This window comes from Oreochromis niloticus, linkage group LG5, assembly GCF_001858045.2.
Source record: "Oreochromis niloticus isolate F11D_XX linkage group LG5, O_niloticus_UMD_NMBU, whole genome shotgun sequence".
NCBI classification, from domain to species: Eukaryota; Metazoa; Chordata; class Actinopteri; order Cichliformes; family Cichlidae; genus Oreochromis; species Oreochromis niloticus.
The window spans coordinates 29,567,595-29,593,109 of NC_031970.2; the positions used below are offsets into that span (position 1 = coordinate 29,567,595).

The 25,515-nt window shown below is 40.9% G+C and overlaps 1 protein-coding gene and 1 long non-coding RNA gene across 3 annotated transcripts in view; one reads left to right on the forward strand and one right to left on the reverse strand.

The window, feature by feature from the left end:
* LOC112846962 (uncharacterized) overlaps nt 1-17,650 on the forward strand; it is a 45,386-nt gene extending 27,736 nt beyond the window's left edge. The window contains exons 3-4 of one of the 2 annotated variants that reach the window (XR_003220195.1): nt 7,634-7,698; nt 17,628-17,650. This is a non-coding gene — a long non-coding RNA (uncharacterized LOC112846962). Of the gene's footprint in view, nt 1-7,633; nt 8,029-17,627 lie in introns of those variants that run through there. The other variant, XR_003220194.1, reaches the window with a different exon arrangement.
* suclg2 (succinate-CoA ligase GDP-forming subunit beta) overlaps nt 1-25,515 on the reverse strand; it is a 101,900-nt gene that overhangs the window by 63,252 nt on the left and 13,133 nt on the right. Inside the window, exon 2 of the mRNA XM_003442757.5 lies at nt 21,641-21,782. Coding sequence (XP_003442805.1) covers nt 21,641-21,782 — 142 coding nt within the window. The remainder of the gene's footprint in view (nt 1-21,640; nt 21,783-25,515) is intronic.

A 25,515-nucleotide genomic window follows, 5' to 3' on the forward strand; every position in this document is an offset into this window, starting at 1 on the left:
TTAAATGCATGAATTCCATCAATGTGACATCAGATCGGAAGCGCTGGTTTTAGGTGTTGGGCTTGGCTCGACGCGCCGGGGGTGCGAGGGCCCTCATATCGCTGCTTGCAGCTTTAATTATTATTATTATTATTATTATTATTATTATTATTATTATTATTATTATTTCGGCAAATGAATCGGCCTTTTGAGGGCCTAAACATGCTCGAAAACTCATGAAATTTTGCAGACGCGTTAGGTCTGGTGAAAATTTACGTATTTTAATGTCCGTAGACATGTCCAGGGAAAATTGGCTCAGTAGCGCCACCTAGAAAAATGAGAAACGCGAGCCCCCGAGATGGGTATGACCTACATGTATAAAACTCGGAACACATATCTAACGTGCGGAGACGCACATAAAAGTCTATTATGGCCATGTCCTAAACCCAACAGGAAGTCCGCCATTTGGAAGTGAAGGTGACATTTTGGCTCTAATTTTGCCATTTCCATGCCTCGAACTTTTGCGAACTCCTCATTGGAATTTCATCGTGCAAGCTTCATATTTGGTCAGTGTCAACTACACACCTGGGCCATGTTAAATTGCGGAGCTTTTGAGTTTTCGGGTTACGGTGAGGCCGTGGCGCCACGGCGAATTTCGATGACTCGCCATGAAAATCTTATTGCCTCTCGTTCTGTCATACATTGTCCGACCTTGACCAAAGTGGACACATATGATAAGGCTCCACCCCTGAACATATTTCAACTGCCATATTTGACATCAGGGACAGCGCCACCTAGTGGGAACAGGAAATGTCATGTTTTACACTTTGGGGTACAGTATTGTAATGGGTAACAATTGCAGCCTCAAATTTCTCCAGGAAAGCCTTAAGGAGTTGGTCTTGGGTTACAGAGAAAACTGTGAGTTTTCGCTGAAGGGTGTGACCCCAGCAGCATGGCGAACATTGAGGTCTCGCCATGAAGAAACAAATTAGTGTAACTCAATGAAATCCAATCTGATCAGTACCAGATTTTACAGGGATGATGTCAGACCCGCCCTGAACAGATTGATATGCCCATTGTCAGGAATACGTAGAGCGCCACCTAGTGGCACCAGGAAATGTCATGTCTTTCATTTTGTTGTACTGATTTTCACAGGTTCATCGTGGCCACCTCAAAAGCGGTGAATATCACCATCAGTCCCTCTTGATGCTTCAGTGAGAAAATTGTGACTATAAACTGAACGGCGCACCCTGGTGGCAACGCAGTTCACCATGAAAGATGAAGTGGCTTTTGAGGGACTTGAAAAGTTTAAAAAGTCTTGAAATTTGGCGCACACCTCTAATGTGATGAGGGATTTCTTTTTATATGTTCATTTTCCTTGAACAGCGCAAAATGGCTCCACAGCGCCCCCTACAAAATTTCAAAACAACAGCCCCTGCTCTGTGTTTTATGTATGAGTTTGAAACCTGGCGAGCTTCTTGGAGATATCAAGATGTACAAAAAAGTCTCTTGGAGCAATATCCCAAATCCAACAGGAAGTCAGCCATTTTAAATTAATGTGTAAATTTGGCGACATTTTCCCCTCTTTTCAGGCCTCATACTTTGACGAACTCCTCCAAGGGATTTCATTAGATTTACGCGATCTCCTGTGTGTGGAATCTAAAGACCTTTGTGATGTTAAATTGCGAAGCTTTTTACGTTCAGGGAAACGGGGTGGTCATGGCAGCACGTGAAGTTTCAATCACTCGCCAAAAAGCAGTAACCTGCTGTCGCTCAAAAACACAATGTCCAATCTCTCCCAAAGGTCGCAGGCGTGATGAGACTCGAGCTCGGAAATGTTTGTTATGCCATTTGTCAGTAATGGTTAGAGCGCCACCTAGTGGGACGACTATAATAATGGTTGAATGAGATGAAATTTTAGCTGGTGGTTAAATGCATGAATTCCATCACTGTGACATCAGATCGGAAGCGCTGGTTTTAGGTGTTGGGCTTGGCTCGACGTGCCGGGGGTGCGAGGGCCCTCATATCGCTGCTTGCAGCTTTAATTATTATTATTATTATTATTATTATTATTATTTCGGCAAATGAATCGGCTTTTTGAGGGCCTAAACATGCTCAAAAACTCATGAAATTTTGCACACTCGTCAGGTCTGGTGAAAATTTACGTATTTTAATGTCTGTAGACCTGTCCAGGGAAAATTGGCTCAGTAGCGCCACCTAGAAAAATGAGAAACGCGAGCCCCGAGATGGGTATGACCTACATGTATAAAACTCGGAACACATATCTAACGTTCGGAGACGCACAAAAAGTCTATTATGGCCATGTCCTAAACCCAACAGGAAGTCCGCCATTTGGAAGTGAAGGTGACATTTTGGCTCTAATTTGCCATTTCCATGCCTCGAACTTTTGCGAACTCCTCATTGGAATTTCATCGTACAAGCTTCATATTTGGTCAGTGTCAACTACACACCTGGGCCATGTTAAATTGCGGAGCTTTTGAGTTTTCGGGTTACTGTGAGGCCGTGGCGCCACGGCGAATTTCGATGACTCGCCATGAAAATCTTATTGCCTCTCGTTCTGTCATACATTGTCCGACCTTGACCAAAGTGGACACATATGATAAGGCTCCACCCCTGAACATATTTCAACTGCCATATTTGACATCAGGGACAGCGCCACCTAGTGGGAACAGGAAATGTCATGTTTTACACTTTGGGGTACAGTATTGTAATGGGTGACATCTGCAGCCTCAATTTCTCCAGGAAAGCCTTAAGGAGTTGGTCTTGGGTTACAGAGAAAACTGTGAGTTTTCACTGAAGGGTGTGACCCCAGCAGCATGGCGAACATTGAGGTCTCGCCATGAAGAAACAAATTAGTGTAACTCAATGAAATCCAATCTGATCAGTACCAGATTTTACAGGGATGATGTCAGACCCGCCCTGAACAGATTGATATGCCCATTGTCAGGAATACGTAGAGCGCCACCTAGTGGCACCAGGAAATGTCATGTCTTTCATTTTGTTGTACTGATTTCACAGGTTCATCGTGGCCACCTCAAAAGCGGTGAATATTACCATCAGTCCCTGTTGATGCTTCAGTGAGAAAATTGTGACTATAAACTGAACGGCGCACCCTGGTGGCAACGCAGTTCACCATGAAAGATGAAGTGGCTTTTGAGGGGCTTGAAAAGTTTAAAAAGTCTTGAAATTTGGCGCACACCTCTAATGTGATGAGGGATTTCTTTTTATATGTTCATTTTCCTTGAACAGCGCAAAATGGCTCCACAGCGCCCCCTACAAAATTTCAAAACAACAGCCCCTGCTCTGTGTTTTATGTATGAGTTTGAAACCTGGCAAGCTTATTGGAGATATCAAGATGTACAAAAAAGTCTCTTGGAGCAATATCCCAAATCCAACAGGAAGTCAGCCATTTTAAAATTAATGTGTAAATTTGGTGACATTTTCCCCTCTTTTCAGGCCTCATACTTTGACGAACTCCTCCAAGGGATTTCATTCGATTTACGCGATCTCCTGTGTGTGGAATCTAAAGACCTTTGTGATGTTAAATTGCGAAGCTTTTTACGTTCAGGGAAACGGGGTGGTCATGGCGGCACGTGGAGTTTCAATCCTCGCCAAAAAGCAGTAACCTGCTGTCGCTCAAAAACACAATGTCCAATCTCTCCCAAAGGTCGCAGGCGTGATGAGACTCGATGAAAATTTACGTATTTTAATGTCCGTAGACATGTCCAGGGAAAATTGGCTCAGTAGCGCCACCTAGAAAAATGAGAAACGCGAGCCCCCGAGATGGGTATGACCTACATGTATAAAACTCGGAACACATATCTAACGTTTGGAGACGCACAAAAAAGTCTATTATGGCCATGTCCTAAACCCAACAGGAAGTCCGCCATTTGGAAGTGAAGGTGACATTTTGGCTCTAATTTTGCCATTTCCATGCCTCGAACTTTTGCGAACTCCTCATTGGAATTTCATCGTACAAGCTTCATATTTGGTCAGTGTCAACTACACACCTGGCCCATGTTAAATTGCGGAGCTTTTGAGTTTTCGGGATACGGTGAGGCCGTGGCGCCACGGCGAATTTCGATGACTCGCCATGAAAATCTTATTGCCTCTCGTTCTGTCATACATTGTCCAACCTTGACCAAAGTGGACACATATGATAAGGCTCCACCCCTGAACATATTTCAACTGCCATATTTGACATCAGGGACAGCGCCACCTAGTGGGAACAGGAAATGTCATGTTTTACACTTTGGGGTACAGTATTGTAATGGGTGACATCTGCAGCCTCAAATTTCTCCAGGAAAGCCTTAAGGAGTTGGTCTTGGGTTACAGAGAAAACTGTGAGTTTTCGCTGAAGGGTGTGACCCCAGCAGCATGGCGAACATTGAGGTCTCGCCATGAAGAAACAAATTAGTGTAACTCAATGAAATCCAATCTGATCAGTACCAGATTTTACAGGGATGATGTCAGACCCGCCCTGAACAGATTGATATGCCCATTGTCAGGAATACGTAGAGCGCCACCTAGTGGCACCAGGAAATGTCATGTCTTTCATTTTGTTGTACTGATTTTCACAGGTTCATCGTGGCCACCTCAAAAGTGGTGAATATCACCATCAGTCCCTCTTGATGCTTCAGTGAGAAAATTGTGACTATAAACTGAACGGCGCACCCTGGTGGCAACGCAGTTCACCATGAAAGATGAAGTGGCTTTTGAGGGGCTTGAAAAGTTTAAAAAGTCTTGAAATTTGGCGCACACCTCTAATGTGATGAGGGATTTCTTTTTATATGTTCATTTTCCTTGAACAGCGCAAAATGGCTCCACAGCGCCCCCTACAAAATTTCAAAACAACAGCCCCTGCTCTGTGTTTCATCTATGAGTCTGAAACCTGGCAAGCTTATGTAAGATATCAAGATGTACAAAAAAGTCTCTTGGAGCAATATCCTAAATCCAACAGGAAGTCAGCTATTTTAAAATTAATGTGTAATTCTGGCGACATTTTCCCCTCTTTTCAGGCCTCATACTTTGACGAACTCCTCCAAGGGATTTCATTAGATTTACGCGATCTCCTGTGTGTGGAATCTAAAGACCTTTGTGATGTTAAATTGCGAAGCTTTTTACGTTCAGGGAAACGGGGTGGTCATGGCGGCACGTGGAGTTTCAATCACTCGCCAAAAAGCAGTAACCTGCTGTCGCTCAAAAACACAATGTCCAATCTCTCCCAAAGGTCGCAGGCGTGATGAGACTCGAGCTCGGAAATGTTTGTTATGCCATTTGTCAGTAATGGTTAGAGCGCCACCTAGTGGGACGACTATAATAATGGTTGAATGAGATGAAATTTTAGCTGGTGGTTAAATGCATGAATTCCATCAATGTGACATCAGATCGGAAGCGCTGGTTTTAGGTGTTGGGCTTGGCTCGACGCGCCGGGGGTGCGAGGGCCCTCATATCGCTGCTTGCAGCTTTAATTATTATTATATTATTATTATTATTATTATTTCGGCAAATGAATCGGCCTTTTGAGGGCCTAAACATGCTCGAAAACTCATGAAATTTTGCAGACGCGTCAGGTCTGGTGAAAATTTACGTATTTTAATGTCCCTAGACATGTCCAGGGAAAATTGGCTCAGTAGCGCCACCTAGAAAAATGAGAAACGCGAGCCCCCGAGATGGGTATGACCTACATGTATAAAACTCGGAACACATATCTAACGTTCGGAGACGCACATAAAAGTCTATTATGGCCATGTCCTAAACCCAACAGGAAGTCCGCCATTTGGAAGTGAAGGTGACATTTTGGCTCTAATTTTGCCATTTCCATGCCTCGAACTTTTGCGAACTCCTCATTGGAATTTCATCGTACAAGCTTCATATTTGGTCAGTGTCAACTACACACCTGGGCCATGTTAAATTGCGGAGCTTTTGAGTTTTCGGGTTACTGTGAGGCCGTGGCGCCACGGCGAATTTCGATGACTCGCCATGAAAATCTTATTGCCTCTCGTTCTGTCATACATTGTCCGACCTTGACCAAAATGGACACATATGATAAGGCTCCACCCCTGAACATATTTCAACTGCCATATTTGACACCAGGGACAGCGCCACCTAGTGGGAACAGGAAATGTCATGTTTTACACTTTGGGGTACAGTATTGTAATGGGTGACATCTGCAGCCTCAAATTTCTCCAGGAAAGCCTTAAGGAGTTGGTCTTGGGTTACAGAGAAAACTGTGAGTTTTCGCTGAAGGGTGTGACCCCAGCAGCATGGCGAACATTGAGGTCTCGCCATGAAGAAACAAATGAGTGTAACTCAATGAAATCCAATCTGATCAGTACCAGATTTTACAGGGATGATGTCAGACCCGCCCTGAACAGATTGATATGCCCATTGTCAGGAATACGTAGAGCGCCACCTAGTGGCAACAGGAAATGTCATGTCTTTCATTTTGTTGTACTGATTTTCACAGGTTCATCGTGGCCACCTCAAAAGCGGTGAATGTTAACATCAGTCCCTCGTGATGCTTCAGTGAGAAAATTGTGACTTTAAACTGAACGGCGCACCCTGGTGGCAGCGCAGTTCACCATGACCAATGAAGTGGCTTTTGAGGGGCTTGGAAAGTTTAAAAAGTCTTGAAAATTGGCGCACACCTCTAATGTGATGAGGGATTTCTTTTTATATGTTCATTTTCCTTGAACAGCGCAAAATGGCTCCACAGCGCCCCCTACAAAATTTCAAAACAACAGCCCCTGCTCTGTGTTTTATGTATGAGTTTGAAACCTGGCAAGCTTATTGGAGATATCAAGATGTACAAAAAAGTCTCTTGGAGCAATATCCCAAATCCAACAGGAAGTCAGCCATTTTAAAATCAATGTGTAAATTTGGCGACATTTTCCCCTCTTTTCAGGCCTCATACTTTGACGAACTCCTCCAAGGGATTTCATTAGATTTACGCGATCTCCTGTGTGTGGAATCTAAAGACCTTGGTGATGTTAAATTGCGAAGCTTTTTACGTTCAGGGAAATGGGGTGGTCATGGCGGCACGTGGAGTTTCAATCACTCGCCAAAAAGCAGTAACCTGCTGTCGCTCAAAAACACAATGTCCAATCTCTCCCAAAGGTCGCAGGCGTGATGAGACTCGAGCTCGGAAATGTTTGTTATGCCATTTGTCAGTAATGGTTAGAGCGCCACCTAGTGGGACGACTATAATAATGGTTGAATGAGATGAAATTTTAGCTGGTGGTTAAATGCATGAATTCCATCAATGTGACATGAGATCGGAAGCGCTGGTTTTAGGTGTTGGGCTTGGCTCGACGCGCCGGGGGTGCGAGGGCCCTCATATCGCTGCTTGCAGCTTTAATTTATTTTGGAACTCTCATATTGTGCTTGAAAATTCTTGACATTTTTATGCGCATGTGTCTTCACAGCTATCATGCTGCCTACGGGTGGTTTTCTGCTTTGTCTCCAAGTCGGCGGGTTGCTGTGTCTGTGTTAATAACCTTTTGTTTCACACCTGCCCCCGCCCCCCTGCACCCCTCCCCAACCCCACCTTCTCCCCTCATTGCGTGCTATGTGTGTTATCTTGGCAGGTATTGAAAAACTGCAGGCTAACATCTGTCTTCCTGTGTGACAGAGCAGCACTATGGAGGGACAAGAGCTGTTCAGTCCATCAGCGGGAGCCCTGCAGTGAGTGAGACGGTGAGACGGTGATATCTGCAGTTCGCTCCAGCTAACAACCTGCTTTTGTTTACTTATCCCCTCCGATGTGATTAAACTGGCAAATGAGTACCATCTATGATGATTTTACAGAAGGTCTGGGCACATTTTGAGGGGGTGTTTAGGAAATACTAAAAATAGGGGGAGCTGCGAGTAGGAGTGAGCAACAACAGCCTGAAGTAAGGGACGAATGAAAAAGAAAACTCATATGGGAAAGAAAAATAAACAAATGTACAGTAAAAAAAAAAGAAAAAAAAAGGTTGCTTTATTTGCACTGTACGTCTCAAAACACTTGTCTCGTACTATAATACACTTATAACTTAAACATGAATAAAAACCAAGACGCATTATAGAAGAAAAGAAAAAAAAGACACTTTCTCACATATATAATATATAACATATATAATTGGATAGTTCTGTGATTTCTCTATTTAGAAAGAAATAAGGAGAGACAACAAAAAGAAGCAAAGACATTACGAGGCTGAAAAGAGTGACTAAAGAAAGAAGGCAACAGCGCACTGTGTGGGTTCAATACATAAGAAAAAGCAATGCTGTTTTGACTTCACAATCACAGTCGCGCCACAAAGCTGATTCTGTATATTTCGCTTCTAAGCAGTCAGACTTTTGTAATTTTTAAAGTGGTCTTGAGCAGACTCCAAAGCTTTTCTTTGGACAGTGGCTGATTTTTTCCCCTCACTCATTTTCAGTCCACTGATTGTACAAAACCAATGACCTGAGGATTTTTTTATTATTAAGCTCCTTCACATTGACCTATGACTCATTCAAGACCCAACTCAAGGGATGAACCAGTATTGTCTCTACACATAACAGACAATTTAGCAAAGAACCCATTTTAAATTGTATCTTTAGGCACTTAAGCCTCTTGCCAAAACACAATTTGTTCCCATTTTATTACTTGAATCTAGGAAAAATGCCAAAGATAACAGTCTGACAGGCATAAAATATTTTGGGAGCAGCACGGTGATTTCCAAAGTGCTATTAGCCAAACATGTGGCACATCTCGGGATGGTGTGCAGTGCATTCTGAAAAAATATTGAGGAAACTGGACAAGTGGAAGACAAAGGATGAATTGTATCTGAAAGACTTGCCCTTAACCCTCATCAGAAATGGTCTCAGTGGAAGGATGGCTATCAAGAAGTCATTCTTAAGGGAAATTGAAGAAAAGGCTGAGGTGTGCCAAATTACAGCTAACAGATACAAATTAGTCATTTTCTTATCATTTGGGCACACATATTTAATATCAGTCTCTTAGCAGCTGCAGCCAATGACCTGATGGATTCCCCAATCATGTATTTACTGTAAACTATACACTGCACTGTGCAGTCAACACAGAGACTGAGTACTACTAATTATGCACTGTTGGTCAGCAAACATAAAATATCCAAAAGATAGTGGTGTGTTCAAAAAAAGTGTCTATCTGGAAGCCATAGACTCAAGACATGAACCACTTAAACAACTCTTTCATATATAGGCTTATATGTCAAAAAAGAGGTAGTGAGCTAGCGAATACATCTTCCCCTGTGTGTTTGTTCTCCGCACAGTGATTCACAAGCTCACCCATCTGAATGGTCGACACCAAACAGACCTAATCTCAGCACAGCTCCACTCACTACATAATGTTTACACTGGAAACAATAGAGGTGGAAATGACAAAGACTCTGATGGAAATTGCTGGCAGCAAGAGCACAAAGATGGCAGCGACACAAGTGCAAAATTCAGAGGCTCAGGCTGCATATTCTCTTCAAGTGCGAGAACCCGTTGTAACATCAAGTGGCTTGATAGATGAGCAGCTGCTTCAGTGTCCTCTGTCCAGCAGACCAACGAGGAGAGGACGCAATGAGGGCTCCAGCTGGTCTACACAGTCACACAAAGCAACTTCTGAGAGGGTCGTCTCATCTCTCAATACTTCAGACAAAGACAGAAGAAAAAGGGCTGTGGTTGAGCCAACACTACTCAACGCTAACTGCTACTGTCAGCGCTTTTCACCAGAGACTCTGCCTCATTTTCTGAAGGGGGAAGATGAAAGTGGTCTTAAAAGGCGCTTGAAATGTTGAAGTGCATGAAGCAGCTCCAGTGGGGACAGCGTGAATGAGAAGGGAGGAGGTGCACAGCGAGGAGAGGTCTGGCCATTTTCCGTGTTTTAACCATGTTTGACAGTAAAATATTTGTTTGTCCCTCGCTGAAAAGGAAGAAGGCCCCATGTGCACACGATGTGTACAGTACTTTCCCCCCCCATTTTCAACCCTCTATTGAAGTGCAAGATATGTCCCAACATTTGTCATTGATAGAACGGGAGAGTTATCACACACAGAGCTGAGTATAATAGAATTTGATGACAAAAGACCCAGGTCTTACACAACACTGCTATCCAAATCAAGGTAGGCAAAAATTGGATCTGAACTGGAGAGAACACACACACACACACACACACTCAAAAAGGGAAAGCAACAGAGAGAAAATATCACTGCGTTGCTTCTTACAAATTCACTGCTCAATGAATCATGGAATAGCCTTAATAAAACATGCAATTTAGGCTGAGTATTATTCAGATAATGGCTCTATAACTGCACAAGTTTTGGAACACAAAGGCATAAAAGAGCTCAAGTGAACTGAAGCATGAGTAACGCTAATGTGCCATATAAATACTCAAAGCCCACGACAAGGTTTCAATATATTTTTGATTGTCAAGCCCTACAATACATATATGATACCAAGTCAATCAAAGCTCACGTCTGTACAGTGGGTTAGATTCAATTACATGCTTAGCACAGTTTGTTCATCAATTCATTTTTCACCATTTTTGCTTTACTGTTAGTTCACATTCTGGTTCATGCAGGTCAGGTGTAGTAGCTGCCAAGCACAAGCTTCCAGGAAGTCAGCAATATGAGCAGATTTCAACCAGGGAAATAAATAGAAATCCAAAAAAGAAAGAAAGAAAAAAAAAAACAACACACAGTTGGACTGGCACTCGTATTCATTTTTCATTCAAGTTTGAATTAAAGAAAAGATAATGAAATGTATTTTACTTCATTTGAATGCATCCCATGTAACTTAATTTTAAACTACTTAAGATGTAGAATTCATTTCATTTAGTATAATTTCCACTAATTCAATTCAATGGCAAGCTAAGATGCAGTGTTGGATATATTATTGTGGTTGTGTCAATGCAAGGCAGTTGCCTTTATAACAAACTGTCTTTCCTCCATCCACACCCTTTCGATCTGTGGTGCTGAATCCAAAATGTTTTGACTCATAACTTCTCAGGATGATTCTCCATTCAGGCCTTTACTTCATCCTCTGACTGCATGACATTTGCATCCAGTATTTACTGCTCTTTAAACAAATGCTGCCTTCACCTCTATCCGTGCAATGTTTCCTCTGCCACTATAGTAGCTGCCTTAGAGGCTTAAAGTCAAGAATTTTCACTTCAATTCTTAAAGCTTTTCTTTTCATAAAATTGTAAGCCATCTTTACTCTAATCATACCTTTGGTGATTATGGCCAAAGTACTCAATTTTGACTCGTCCAGAACTTGCTTACAAATATTGCTTCATATAGTGCCATTTACAGCAGATGTTCACTTCTGAGACGAGGTGGCAGGTTGGGTTTCCCTCTGATGACTGTTAAATGTACCTATTTGTGCAAGAAACACTGCTACTTAAGTAAATAACATACTGAAAAAGAAAGAGCTCATTTCCAACCCACCGGGCTTTGCTGACTAAAGCAGTGATTTTGTAACGCTAAGAAAAGTCGGTGCTCCATTTTCTGACTTTTGCAAACAAAAATACCGACTTTCATCAGTGGAGTCTGCTATAATGTAACGTTTACTACCTCATTGGGGGAAAAAAAAGCTGCGTGATGGCACTAGTTTGACAGACTAGTATTTCTAGCCAAAAGCTACCTAGTTTAACCATTGAATCAAGTAATTAGTCATATCCCCAACTACAGTATAAAGTACCACAGCGGAGCATTAAGCCTGGTGAAATGTCAGGAAGGTGTGAAGGTTTGGAAAAAATAGAAACCACCCGAGCCTGATCTGTTTGCTTCATTTTTAGATCCTCAGTGTGAACAGCACATGGCTGCTGAGTGTTACCACCAAGTCTGAAGAGTCATACAATTTATCAGCTATGAAGGTGTGATCAGCTGAATAAGAAATCTTGACCTTCACAACAAAGTTCTAGCCAGTCAGTTTAGCCCCAATTACTTTATGCAGTTCTGGCACTTTATAATTGAACAGTAACTGAACTTTTACACATACAATAATTGCTGTTAAATTATTTTTCTCTAAGATTTAACCAGCACACATTTTTACTTGCATCTTTTCATTAGGGAAAAAAAAAAATCTGATGTAATAGTGAATTTTAAGAATGCCTCATGCTCACCCTTTTGTAGTAATCCAATGCAACTATGGTCCATGATCATTAAGAAATAAAGCTACAATAAAACAAGATGTTCAAGCAGCTATAATGATCGACAAACACCCCAATTATCTAATATTAAATAAAAATAAGAACAAAAAAATAAACAGAGAAAGCACAACACAGAATTTCTGGTGGCAAACAGGCCAGTCTAGACAGATCGGAGGGGAGCGTGAGGGAGGACTCAGGTGAGGTGCGTCATGGTTGGATAAGGAACTCCTCAAAACGACTTGTGGTGATGCCCATGGTGGGGAAGTGCATTTTCATGACAGATGGCACTGGCTAGGCTGTGTGTGGGGTTGGTGTAGAGGCATATGGTACCCTCTAGATGATCTCATACAGCAGCGCCAGGCTCAGTCGGAGGTGTAAATGTTTCTCTGCACCCTGCCAGAGGAAGTGGAACCATTCGCATCACCAGCAAAAGTGTATGTGTGTGTTATGTCATACCTTGTAAGACTGGCAGTTTAGTTAAGACTAATGAACTATTGTGATGTATCAACACGTCTGACCACATAAAACCTTCTACAGTAAGTGGCCTCGCTTTAAGAACAAATTCTTTGATTGGTAAACAAATAATGAATCAAAATGTCAGCAGTAACTGTTTCAGCATCTATTGAAATACCAAGCCTTTCCCACATACATTTTGGCATCTACACAAATGCGGTGCTTTACCTAAAGTCTGTCAAATATACTCTTGTAGAATTTCCACATTTTGCTGAATTATGAAGAAAGACAAATACAAATCATACACCTGGAAGCAACAATTACAGGGACCAAGTAGCTCTGAAATGGAAAGGACAGGACTAATTTATTTTTTTGTTCCAATTTTTTAAAGAAAATTTGAAAAAAAATGCTAAACTTGCTGTGCAGGAAATCACCTAAGCACTCACAAAGTAATCAATCGACCCTGAAAATCCAGATTCCAAGAAAAATGGATGAAAATTAAAACGCTCATTCATGCTGTTATTCAACGGATGGAGCATGTACTAAAAATCAAACACATATCTGATACAAAAAAAAGACTGTTCAAAACCAGTCACACAAAACTAGGATGGTTGCAGTGATTATATCAGAAACTGGCTGCTGGAGCAACATTATACATACAAACACCAATCATCTAAACGAGCATATAACCTACATTTAATTCATGTACTGCATCTGACAGAAGCACAGTTTCTGAATTCACTACACTAAGCATATTTCATATGAAGAGACAGAAAGTGTTGGTTCAACATACCATAAATATAGGTTGAGCTTTGATGAGGTTACGCTGCGTATGGAAACTTGAGATATGGAGATGTGGTGGTTAAGGTCTGGTTAGAGCATGACAGTCTGATGAAAGCTGTAAGGTTTAAAGATCATTCAAGTAAGGAGTGAACTGGAAATACAGCGGGACACTTTTTTTTTTTCTACGACCAAATCATGATCATGTTGTCATGCATGTGATAAAAATATAGTATTTTATATATACTACTGTGTAAAAGTCTTGAGTCACAGCTCATTTCTTTATATTTCACTTGTAAGGAACCAACATATTGGCTCCTTTTTCACAAATTATCAGTCCAGTTGTTGTATCTGACTATTTCAGAGAGATGCTTTTCTCTGTTTGTTAAGCCATCAACACTGGTTTATCAGCATAAAATTAACCAGTGTTACATCTACATATAACTGAAAACCAAGGAGGGAACCAATTACAAATGGTAGCTTTAGGCATTTTGTTACTAGCAGCCTATCACAAAAACAAATTTGTTCCCATTTTGTTCCCAATGTTTGCAATGAATCTAGAAAAAATGCCAAAGACAGCACAGTTTGACAAGCATAAAATACAGCACCAACCAGGTGATTCCCAAAGAACAATTAAAAAAAACCCAAAAAACATAAAAAATCTTCCTAACAAAATACTTTTTAAAAATGAGGGGTGGCTCAAGACTTTTGCACATTTCCACATCTGACAGAATTTTTGGCTTTTATAGCCCCTGTAACTATTGTATGCAGCTGTAATTAGGTTGTTATTTAGCTGTTATTTATATTGGGTTTTTTGTTCACTTCAACAAAATGTATGGAAGCTACTTTTATTGATACAATACGTACAAAAAACAATATGAGCTTCTTTCCCTTGAGTACAATAGATCCTGACCAACAAAAGAGCCTCTTTCACTTCTAAGAACATGAACCACTATATATAGAATATACCCCCTCCCACACACACACACACCCACAACCATGTTATGTTTTTGATTCTGAGATTGACGTCTATGTCATCTGACAATCTGAGTGCTTTTAAAGTACCTCAACTTCAGAGGGAAAAAAAGTGGAAACCAATGTAAATGTATTTGTGAGCTGGGAACATCCCATAGAGCTCTCGTTCCCTCTCCTATCCAGCAACATCACAAAATATACAAGAATAACCAAATTTGCAAAACTGCATAAACACACACATAAACCTGCCTCATCAAAGGGTTGGCTAATATCAAGGTAGCTTGCTATTATTCAGTAAGCCAACATATCAAACCAACCATCCTTTTAATAAGCACACATGAGATTTGACAGCCATGCATAAAAACTGTTTACACTGAATATTCATAGCAGTGGGAAAAAAAATAAATTAAAATATTTCCTTCCTCTGTTAATTGTCATTCTGGCAGTGAGGCTGTGCTAAGCACAAAGAGCGGAAAAGAGCAACAGAGGGAGACTGAGGTGAGCGAGGAGTACGAAAAAATTAAAGTATAAAAACTGAAAACAAGAAAGGGAAAAATGAAGGATGCAGAGAATATGACTGCAGCACAATTTCTCAAAGGAAAGTCAGGAAGATGACAATGCTAAAAGAGAACACTTTGCCATCTGATATAAGCTGTACATATACACAAGTATATGTTGCTCCCATTCATCACACAGGCTCAACATGCGGTTAAGATAAGAATCCAGACCGATGTTTTTTCCCATCACTGCTCTGTCAATGAATGAGTTCTGTGGGAGGCAGAGGAAATGGCAGACATGAAGGGCTCTCGTACCAAGAAAAGAGAGGGAAAATGTGGTTTTGATTTAGAATTCAGACTGAAAATCCATCAAGATTTGCTCTGCAGATGCATCTGTCAGGCGGGTGGCGACACACAAAGTGGACTGCATAATCATATTCTCTTTGGCAGTAGCAGGGCACAGGTATGTGTGTTTGTATATTTGTGTGCATGGCCGTGCAAATCTGCTTCGAAGGCAAACACAAAATCTATATTCATTACTGCAGTTACTGTGACATCTCAAACAAAGCATTTGTGAAAAATCTGTGCCTATGAAAGTTTTAGGCCTCAGCAGATAAGAAACAGCGCTTTCAAAAATGCATTAAAAAGTTATTTCTTTAAACTGTCTTTATAAAGTGCAGTATGCAGAACAAAAAAATAGCAATGGTGTCTATATTAAGTATGATTGCTTGCTTTTAACACAGCACTGGTCCTTCTAGTTAGGTTTTAATTTCACTAAAACCACTTTGCCCTGTTTGGCATGGACACAGGATATCTGGGGTGTGCTGTTTCTGGCATAGGATGTTGCCTAAAGATCTTTTAGGTCCAGTGAGCTGCTGGGTTGTGGCTCCGAGATAGGAATCATCTCTGGCCTGCATGTAAATTTTGGATTGTAGGTGGCTCTGATGAGTTTGGAAGCTGGGTCAACACCTTGGGCTTTGTACACAATTGTGAGCCTGTGATACTCTGTGGCAGGCCACACTGTCCTACTTGGGGTCCCTATGGAAAGTGTCATTGCTATAGTGTGCTGTGTTTGGTCTGCACAAATGCTTAGGTAAGCAGTATGTGTCAAACTAACATCCACATGAATGCCAGGGCCCAAAGTTTCCCAGGAGAACATTGCATTGTAACAAGATCGTGTTATGCACTTTATCTGAATAAACTCGAGGAGATATAAAATAAAACTGGTCTGCAGCTGATCGGTTATATAGCAAGGATAGTGTACAAAAAGATATCTGTCCAATATAGGCAAGATGTACCAAAATCCACATGGAACATACAAGCAAAACTGCTTGAGAACAGCAGAGCTAAGATCCTGCAGGAATTCAACTTTAAGCAGTTCCACGGTGACATGGTGGTGGCTGACAAGCAAAAAACGGTAGCTGTGATAGATGTGGAAATCCCAAGAAGGAGCATGAGAACGTCGAGAAGTACCAGGAGTTGAAGGAACACAAAGAACAGATGTGGAAGGTGGAAGTTCAAAGTGATCCCTGTGGGAATACGAGCATCAGGTTGCTGTAAACCCAAGCAGGGGGGGTCGCTCCAGGCACAGCATCTGAGACGATGCAGTCTTCAAATGACAGGGTTGATTTCCTACTTGAATATTAAAATTTTTGGGTCATGGTGATGAAAATCTACCTAAAGAAAACAATCTGTTCCAAATCCATTGGCATCACCAGCAAGTTTGTTTTTGGGGGGAGTGTTTTATAATATTAGCAAGTACTAGTGAGCTACTAGGGGAAAAAAACCCAACTATATATATCTAATCAAATGTTACTGCCACAGAAACGTGAAGTTTGATTTTTGTTTTGGGTCATATTTTAGGAAGAATCAAAATGAAAAAGCTGCTGGGACGTAACTCCATCGTTGTATCAGATTGCAAATATTATTCATTTTACCATTCAATTTCATGGATATTTACTTGTATTTATTGCTAGAGCAAAACTCCCTTTTGAGTCCGATCATAAAATAAAATGGGCAAAAGTATTAATGCCTACATTATCAGGCAATATGGCACAAACTCTAACTTTCATTTAAAGTATTTATATATTAAGGTTAGATTAAGAAATGCTTAGATGGAAAAGTGTAATTTGTAGTCGTAAGCTGTAATCTGTACATGCATAGACACACACAAAATACAAAAATTAGCAGCTTGTGAATGTGAATAGTGGATGTGGGTCACTGGATTTGGACCGACAGCAGCAGTTAGTGGGGTAACCTTTTCAGTGTCCCAATGGACCAGCCATCACAAAAGCTCCCTGCAGGACTCAACCAGTACAGCACTAAAGAAATCAAACCCTACTTTCTATGAGCCATTACCTGGTAGTGAATCACCCATCTGACACAATGCAAACTCTCCCCTAAGAGTGTCATTCAAGTTAAAGCGAATTAATAGTCTGCTCCAGATACATGTTTTTAATGTTTTGATAGAGAAGGATAAAATCTGTCTGTCCTCAGCAGCAATAGAACAAATCAGTCTGTGCCCACCTTACCAGAGCTGGACCACTCCACAGTCCATGAGAGGAATGAGAGTTTTTTTTCCTATATAACCATTGCTGTGACTGAACTGCCAATTTAACCACTTCATGGTTAAGAGAGGAGCACAGAGAGGAGTGTACTAGTTGATGTGAATGTTTGAGTGTTTGTGTGCTCATAGAAGCAAGCATACTTCGTGAATGTCATTCATCTGTGCCCGTGCTTCAATGTTTGATGAGTTCATTCAATTGTGTGTTCACCAGGGGTTCACAGCAGGACATCGCCTCAATACCGAAATCCATGTGAGTCGCTCTGATCAGCTCAGATACCCCAAACATCCATATCTTTTGTAGAGAGCCATACCATGTGTCCTCTACAGTGGAAAGCCATGAAATAGATCTTCATCCTAGGCTGGCTCCATTCCCTGCCTTCCCATCACACCCTCAGACACAAAGCTTGGCACAGCCTCGGTTTGTATATCAGCACCACAAATCTCAACTAAAGACATTAATAATCTCTGTCTTTTTTACTTTCTAACACATTTATGTATGACCTAAAATGGCCCAGACAAAGTCAGTCAGTGTGTGTCTGAAGAAATGAACCATATGTGGATGCTCACTTGCATGCTTTATTAGCGAGCCAGCAGTAGTCATAGGGCACAAAAAGTGCAAGACACACACAGATAAGGGCCAACCAAAACCCAGTGCATGAATGGAGATATTAGGGCAAAGCTGCTCTGAGGGACTATGGGAAGCAAGGGATTGGTTAACCAAGCTGACTTGAAATTACTGCAAAAACTTGGATTAACATATTTGTTGTCAGGGACACTGGAAATGCATTAGTAACATAAAAAAGGTCCCAGTCAGCTGCGGGACCTCTAATTTGAATGTGTTCCTACCAATTTTCAGCTTGTAATTTTGTGACTGTTCATGCGATTTGTCTATGATATGATAAGAAATAAGATCAATAAAACTACATGAAATACTAAGAGACCAAGAGTGCACCAAGATAATTTCCCAAACCCATTGCCCCACTATTAGCACTTTAACTGATGATGGCAGGATGGAAGTTGTTCATGCCATATGACCACAATCCAAATGTAATTCGTAAATGGACTGATTCTTATACAGCGCTTTTCTACTCTCCTGGAGCGCTCAAAGCACTTTATACAACATGCCACATTCACCTACTCACACCAGCACTTTCTTCTATGCTTTAAGTCAGGGGTGGGAGAACTCACGGGCACAAGGGTCGGTGTCCTGCAGGTTTTAGATGTGTCCTTGATCCAACACAGCTGTTTTAAATGGCTACAGAGGCTGGTAATGAACTAATCATTTGATTCAGGTGTGTTAACCCAGGGTGAGATCTAAAACCTGCAGGACATCAGCCCTTGAGGCCCGGAGTTCTCTACCCCTGATTTAAGTGCTCTCTAACTAACATTGGCACACATTCATATTCCAATAGATGTGTCAGAGAGCAACTTGGGGTTAGCATCTTGCCCAAGGATGTTTGGCATCAAACCACCAACCTTCAAATCAGTAGATGACCTGCTCTACCTCCTGAGCTACTGCCACCCCCAACTTTGATGAGTCAGTGCAGGTCAGCTTCATGTTCTTAGCTGACAAGAGTGCCACCCGGTGTGGTCTTCTGCTGCTGTAGCCCAACTTCTTCAAGGTTCTATAATGTTGTTCTTTCAGAGACGGTCTTCTGCATACCTTTGTTCTAACAAGTGATTGTTTGTTTCCTTCCTGTCAGCTCGAAGCACTCTGGTCATTCTCCTCTGACTGCTGACATGAACAAGTCTTTTTTTTTTTTCCAGAGAAATGCTGCTCACTGGATATTTCTTCTTTTTAAGACCATTCTCTATGAAATCCAAAAGATGGTTGTGCGGGAAAATCCCAGTAGTTCAGCAGTTCCTGAAATACGCGGACCAGCCCATTAACTAATGTGGCACTAACAACCATGCCACATTCAAAGTCACTTAAATCACCTTTCAGTATTTGCATGACAAAGAAAACCTGAATATGTGAATGGTTGGTGAGTGCATGTACTGTCAATGGACAAATGCTGTCTGAATTGAGCGCACACAAACCTTTAAGGTTGTCTGACGGTTTCATTAGGCTACGTTCACACTGCAGGTCTTAATGCTCAATTCCGATTTTTTGATCAAATCTGATTTTTTTTGTCTGCTTGTTCACACTACAAATAACATGCGACAGCAAACACGCTCTAGTGTGAACGCTCAAAGTGGCCCGCATGCGCAAAAGAAGATGTCACACACAACGCGCTCTGTTTAGACCCAGAGCAAACAATATTGTTTGACTGATGGCCCTTAATATAAAGACTTCGGACTTTACGTTTCCCAATTTTTGCTTTGAGTTATTTTGTTATTTACATAATAATGTAAATAACCTAATAATTACCCTTATTGCTGTTTTAGAGGAGCGGTGCTTCAAAGGATAGCTGCAGATTTCTGTCAGAATCTGCAGATTATACAGTACAAATAAAATGTTCACGTTGTCTTCCCAACAGTTTCACTGACATCTACACTGGATGGCCAGGAAGCGTTTGCGATGTCTTCTCCGGCGCTGATAATCGGCGTCTGTCTTGTGTCAGTGACATAAAAGACGGATTTTATGCGACATGACCGTTCAAACAGCAGTCGCTTTCTAAAACATCGGATATGTATCGGATTCAGTACCACATACGAAAGTGACCCAGATCGGATTTGAAAATATCGGATTTGTGCCGTTCACACAGTCATACCATGATCGGATATGGGTCGCATTGGGTCAAAAAAATCGGATTTGATGCGCTTTTGCCTGCAGTGTGAACGTAGCCTTAGGCTGTCCATTCCACTGTTGTGCTGTAATTTAGGTGGTAGTGTGGAATGTAAACTAATGGCAGAACTAGCAACAGAGTGAACCCCAAGTTGTTCCTGATGGCAGGTGAACACTGCCATTTGTGTTTTAATGTGTTTGTTTATGAGTGAACAAGAAAAACAGCCTTAAAATTCAGGTATGTTTAAAATAAGTTATGTAAGTGCAGACAAATTACATTTTACCCTTCGAGCTTCTCTGTCCAAGTTTTCTGACTCTCCATTTCATCCCCTACCAAGCAATATATTCTAGATACTGTCATGAAAATATATATTCTCTTCCCCCTATTCAGTTTATCTTTGCCAGCATCTTAACCAGGGCCACTGAAAGCAGCGCCCCAGGCGCTTGAGCCCAAAGGCAGCAGTAAGAGTGGCACCTCACTGGCTGACAACCAACCTGGAGGCACTATCAGAAAGCTGCTGCTGTAGCTAGAGAGGACACTGAATAAAATATAAAGCTGGGGGTGGAAATACACACTATACGTGTTGGACAATTTGGTGTGTGAAAGGAAAGTAGAACAGGGAAGGGAGAGGACAGGTGTAGGTTCACACACATATGTATGTGTGCTTAACACTGTGCTTACAATGCATCTGTGAAAATTTGTACCACAAGTACAAAAAAAGAAAAAGAAAAATCACAATTTTGGTCACTACCTTACGTAGCATTGTATGACTGTGTGAGGCAGCAACTTGAATTTTATACAACACACACACACCAACATAAAAGCTTGAGAAACTTAATATGAGAGGTTGCGAAACAAATTAGTATGGATGAATGCCATGATGAAAAACTGAGTAGGCACTACCACTAAACTGAAAAAAAAAACAAAAACACAAGCTCCCACACGTACGCAAACAGCAAAGATGCAATTTAACATGATAAAACTTCGACCCTTGTTAAATTGCAAACACAGCCATTTGCACATTCTGTAGCAGGGCCAAAGAGCCATGCGACACAAATAGGACCGTTAAGGTTTTACTGGGTACAGCAATACAATTACCGTTTACCATTATACTAACTCATTAAAACTACAGTAAGAGAATAATTAGGAATTAGCTTATGTCTCAGTACATCTGTGTTTAAAAGAGAGCTACAAATGCAATACAGTCAAATGCAGTTGCTGAATCTATACTGCATGAAAATAATTTGAAATAACACAATTCTGACCACTATAACACAGACTCATCAGTTTATTTGAGACTGACCTTAAACCTGCTTTTCATTAAATGTGAAAAACTGTGACAGATCTCAGATAATCATTGAACATATAGCTTTAACTAACGTATCAGTGAAATCCACGAATGAGCACTGGTACAAACCAATATTAAACAACAACGTATTGCAGCTGCTGACATAAGTGAATCACATGTCTCTGCGTATGTGTGTCCTCTACTTACTGAGTCTCTTTGCAGCCTCCAGTGCCTCAGAAGCTGTGTCAGCCACATAGAAGCGCTGGACAGCCACGCCACTCTCTTGCATCAGCTTCTTGCTCTGGTACTCCTGTAGATTCAGCCATCTCCTCGGACTCAACCAGGTGCACTAGATGAAAGATCGAGGTAGAAAGAGTAAAAGCGTAAATGAAACAAAGTTAATAGTGCAAATAGGTATCCATTTCAAAGGCTTCCGCCACATCTAACAATGGCAATTTTTTCCCTCACCTTAACATCACCAAGCCTGTCTACTCTGCTGCGTTTTTTTTACATTAAACAATACCAAAACATGTCTAACAACACTCTTGGCATGTATAGGATATATCTTCTACTCCTCTCCTCACACCCCTCCTCCCCTCCAACTATCTTACGCTCTCTTTTCCTGTAATGAGGCAGGCATTTGGGCTTAAACTGCAGGACAGCTAAGGAGCTGTTTGCTCCATCAGCAAGACACTGGTCCTGTCAGCTCCAGCTGTTGTTGCTATTAGAAAGAAATTGGCTTTTTAATGCGACAGTGAGACATGGACTGTGTTAGAGTTAGAATCCCTCTGCACTAGCAGGCTTGTATGTGAGCCTGGATGCAAATGTTTTCACAGCAAAGGTCTTTGGGGAGTCATTAAGAAGAGAAACTCCATTAAAGTAAAGGAAAAACAAGAACTATGAACTAAATCACGGCCGGCACAGAAAGTATGCTTCAGTATTTCTATTTGTTTACCCGGTAAAGATTAAACTTACATCAGGATAACATTAGGACTCCAACACAATATGTTATGCTGACTCAGTCGAGTTAAACTGAGATGGGATGCTGTTAGACAATACATTAGTTATTCAGGGACACCTGCATGAGCATAAGGGCCACATAAGTGATCTAAAATGTAGAAGACAATGATCACTTGTGACACTATAAAACAGTTATGTATAGAGTATTCTATAATCCACAGCTTTTGTTTGTACTATTGGAACTCTGTTAGTAACAGACTGTCAAAAGATCAATGCAACAACGTCAAATGCTACAAACCAGGAACTGTGCTTAAGGAAGCATTGTCGATTTCTCTACGGCTTATGGCAAGAAAAGAAAAAAACAAAAAAAACAACGCCATTTTGTCTAAAGTTTATGACATAAATCTGATCTAACAAATTATTTATAGACTTCTTTATAAACAGACCAAAGATTTTTGTTGTGGTAAAACAAAAAAAGAAAAAAGAAATCATGACAGAATCGTATTCTTCTGCGTACTAAGTCATGTTTAACTATTTGGACCTCTTTAGATTATGGTAAAAATGTTTGCAAGCAAGCAAACATGTTTATATGTTTCTTGCTCACACTTGCAAACAGCGTGAAACCCCTGCGCAGTGAATGAATAATGTAGTTTGAATTCAAGAGGAATAAAGACAGAGGAGCAGAAACTACATTTTTGAAAGCTTCTTACAGTAGGGACCAAACAGGCAACAATAGCAGCCATTTTTTTGTTCACTTGAGTGCACGCACATGGACTGTGTCCGCATTTTTAGGCTGCAATTTGATTCAGTGGTTCATGGGGCGTGAAAAGGCCACTCTGTGTTTTTTAAAGTCATCAGTCACTCCATCATTCACGAAGGGGGAACACACAAGAGTGAGGGAATTGAAATAGAGAGATGTTCTTTCAACCATTTACTGATAGAATGAGTAAAATGTAACCCTGACTAACACTTAATGGTTATTAGTGATTAAAGGATAATGATCTTGACATGGTCTCTTAAATAGGCAACAGCCAAGTTAAACCTTTTCAATCCAGAACCAAGCACAATCATCGGTGGACCTCGACTGAAAACAAAACTGCAAGACCAGTAATCCACAATTCGTGCCAAAACCAATCCTTTCTGTGCCACAGCACACTATTAGCATGCTTTCTCCATTCCAGCTCTTGTAAGAGCCTGTCGAGAGACTTCATTACAGCCAAAATAGGTTGTTTTCTTGGAGAGCAGCGCACGCTGATATATACTGGCCTACACTAAACAGGGGCATGTGCAGGTCACCTCTGCGGTATTGTTTGTAATACTATACTATTTATATGTTTTAGCTATTACAGCTTGTACTGTACACACATATGCTTCCAAGTCTATTACCCATATCCCTCTAATGCAGCACATTCTGATAATGTCATTCTTTCACAGTGCGTCGATGGGGTTCAAAGGAAGGGCAGGAAATTAACCGTACTGTGTGGTATTGGCCAAAAACTTGGCTGATGTGTATGACTTTAAAACTTTACTCTTTTTTTCTGCCTGTCGCTCACTCCTTTATGTCCACTTTAGCGGAAAATCTCACACAGCCTTAACAAACCGAGCTGCAAAACACGTTTCCTCTGTTTTGCCGACTCACTTGACTGCTGTCAGGTACCTGCAGGGCCCTCTCTCTTAAAACATCCACTTCCGTTGCCACCCAACTGTTTGCCCCAGGAGGATCAGCTCTGCTGCCTAAATGAATATCTCCATCTGTCAATCTTTTACTCTATAATGGGCTTAAAAGAAAGTGGCAAACGGGACCCTTCCCAGGGCCAGGTTAAACACCTTAATAGGAAATATCATCAGATCACACCAACACATATTAACCAGACAGCTAAATGCTTTGATCCGAGTGACCTAAGACGCATCACAGTATGGTCAGATGGTATGTATACAGATACTTGCAAAGTATGCAAGCTCTTATGCTCATCAGTAATGCCAGTGTGTAGTCAATCTCAACTACACAAGTGCAAGTTTGTGCAAGAAACGATTTCATTTATTAGTCTGCATGGTATTATTGTAACTTGAGGTTTCATTTTTACAGAGGTTAAGAGTCATCCACAAATACATCAGCATCATAAAACAGCATACTAATTGTTTGAGTTGTACCAGTGACTATTTTCATTAACAGTTACCATGTCAATTACTTTTTGTCCACTTAATCTGAAAAAAGAAAAGAAAAAAACCCAGAGTGTCATTGTCCTTTATTCTCCTCCACAGGAGGCATCTTCAACTATCTTTGACTTATGCATATATTATTAGAAACACTGTTGTGGTCTAGAAAAACTACTTACGAAAGTTAAATAAATTCAAACTAATAAGGCTTCACTGTCACCCAAAGAAAGGGTGAGCGAGGGTGAAAAAGATATCTAGACTTCCTAAAATAACAACCCCTGCATACTGAGAAAGTCAGGTAGGGATTGAGGTGGCCCTCCAGGCACTGACAGTTACCTTGGGCAAAACACCAGAGAATGGAAAGAAACCTGAGGCACATTTTTACTGTGCCACAGATCCACAGACAAATAGTCTGTATCAAAGATGTGCTCTTACTACTGCTGATAACAATATAAAAATGGGTGACAAATTAATGTAAAAATCCACATAGTCAAGTGACGTAGGATGGTGTTGAGCAAACATGCACCCCCATAATGAGGTCACTGTGCCTTGGCATAAAATGCTCAAGTAAGGGCTGCTGATTAATGCTGAAATCTTATTTAAAATTTTGCAGGTCAATATTTAAATCATGTTTATTTGATGCTTATTTAGTTGCCGAATCTGGAAACTTAAGGCCATCAATATAACCCTGGTTCTCTGAGTAACATGGGTGAGACACAAAAGAAATGCTATGAAAGTGAAAAAAAGTAATTCATGGAAATGTGTTTTTGCACTGGATTTTCTTGAACTTTAAATATAACACCAAGTTCAGATTTTGGGGAGTAACAAATGTACCACTGTAAAAGAAGTGTGATGGATTTACAACACAAGGAAACACAAGAGCATGACTGCAAAGGAAACGCTGCACAATAATCTTTATCATAGTGTTGCAATTACCGTTTCTTAATTAATGCTTTCATTTCATT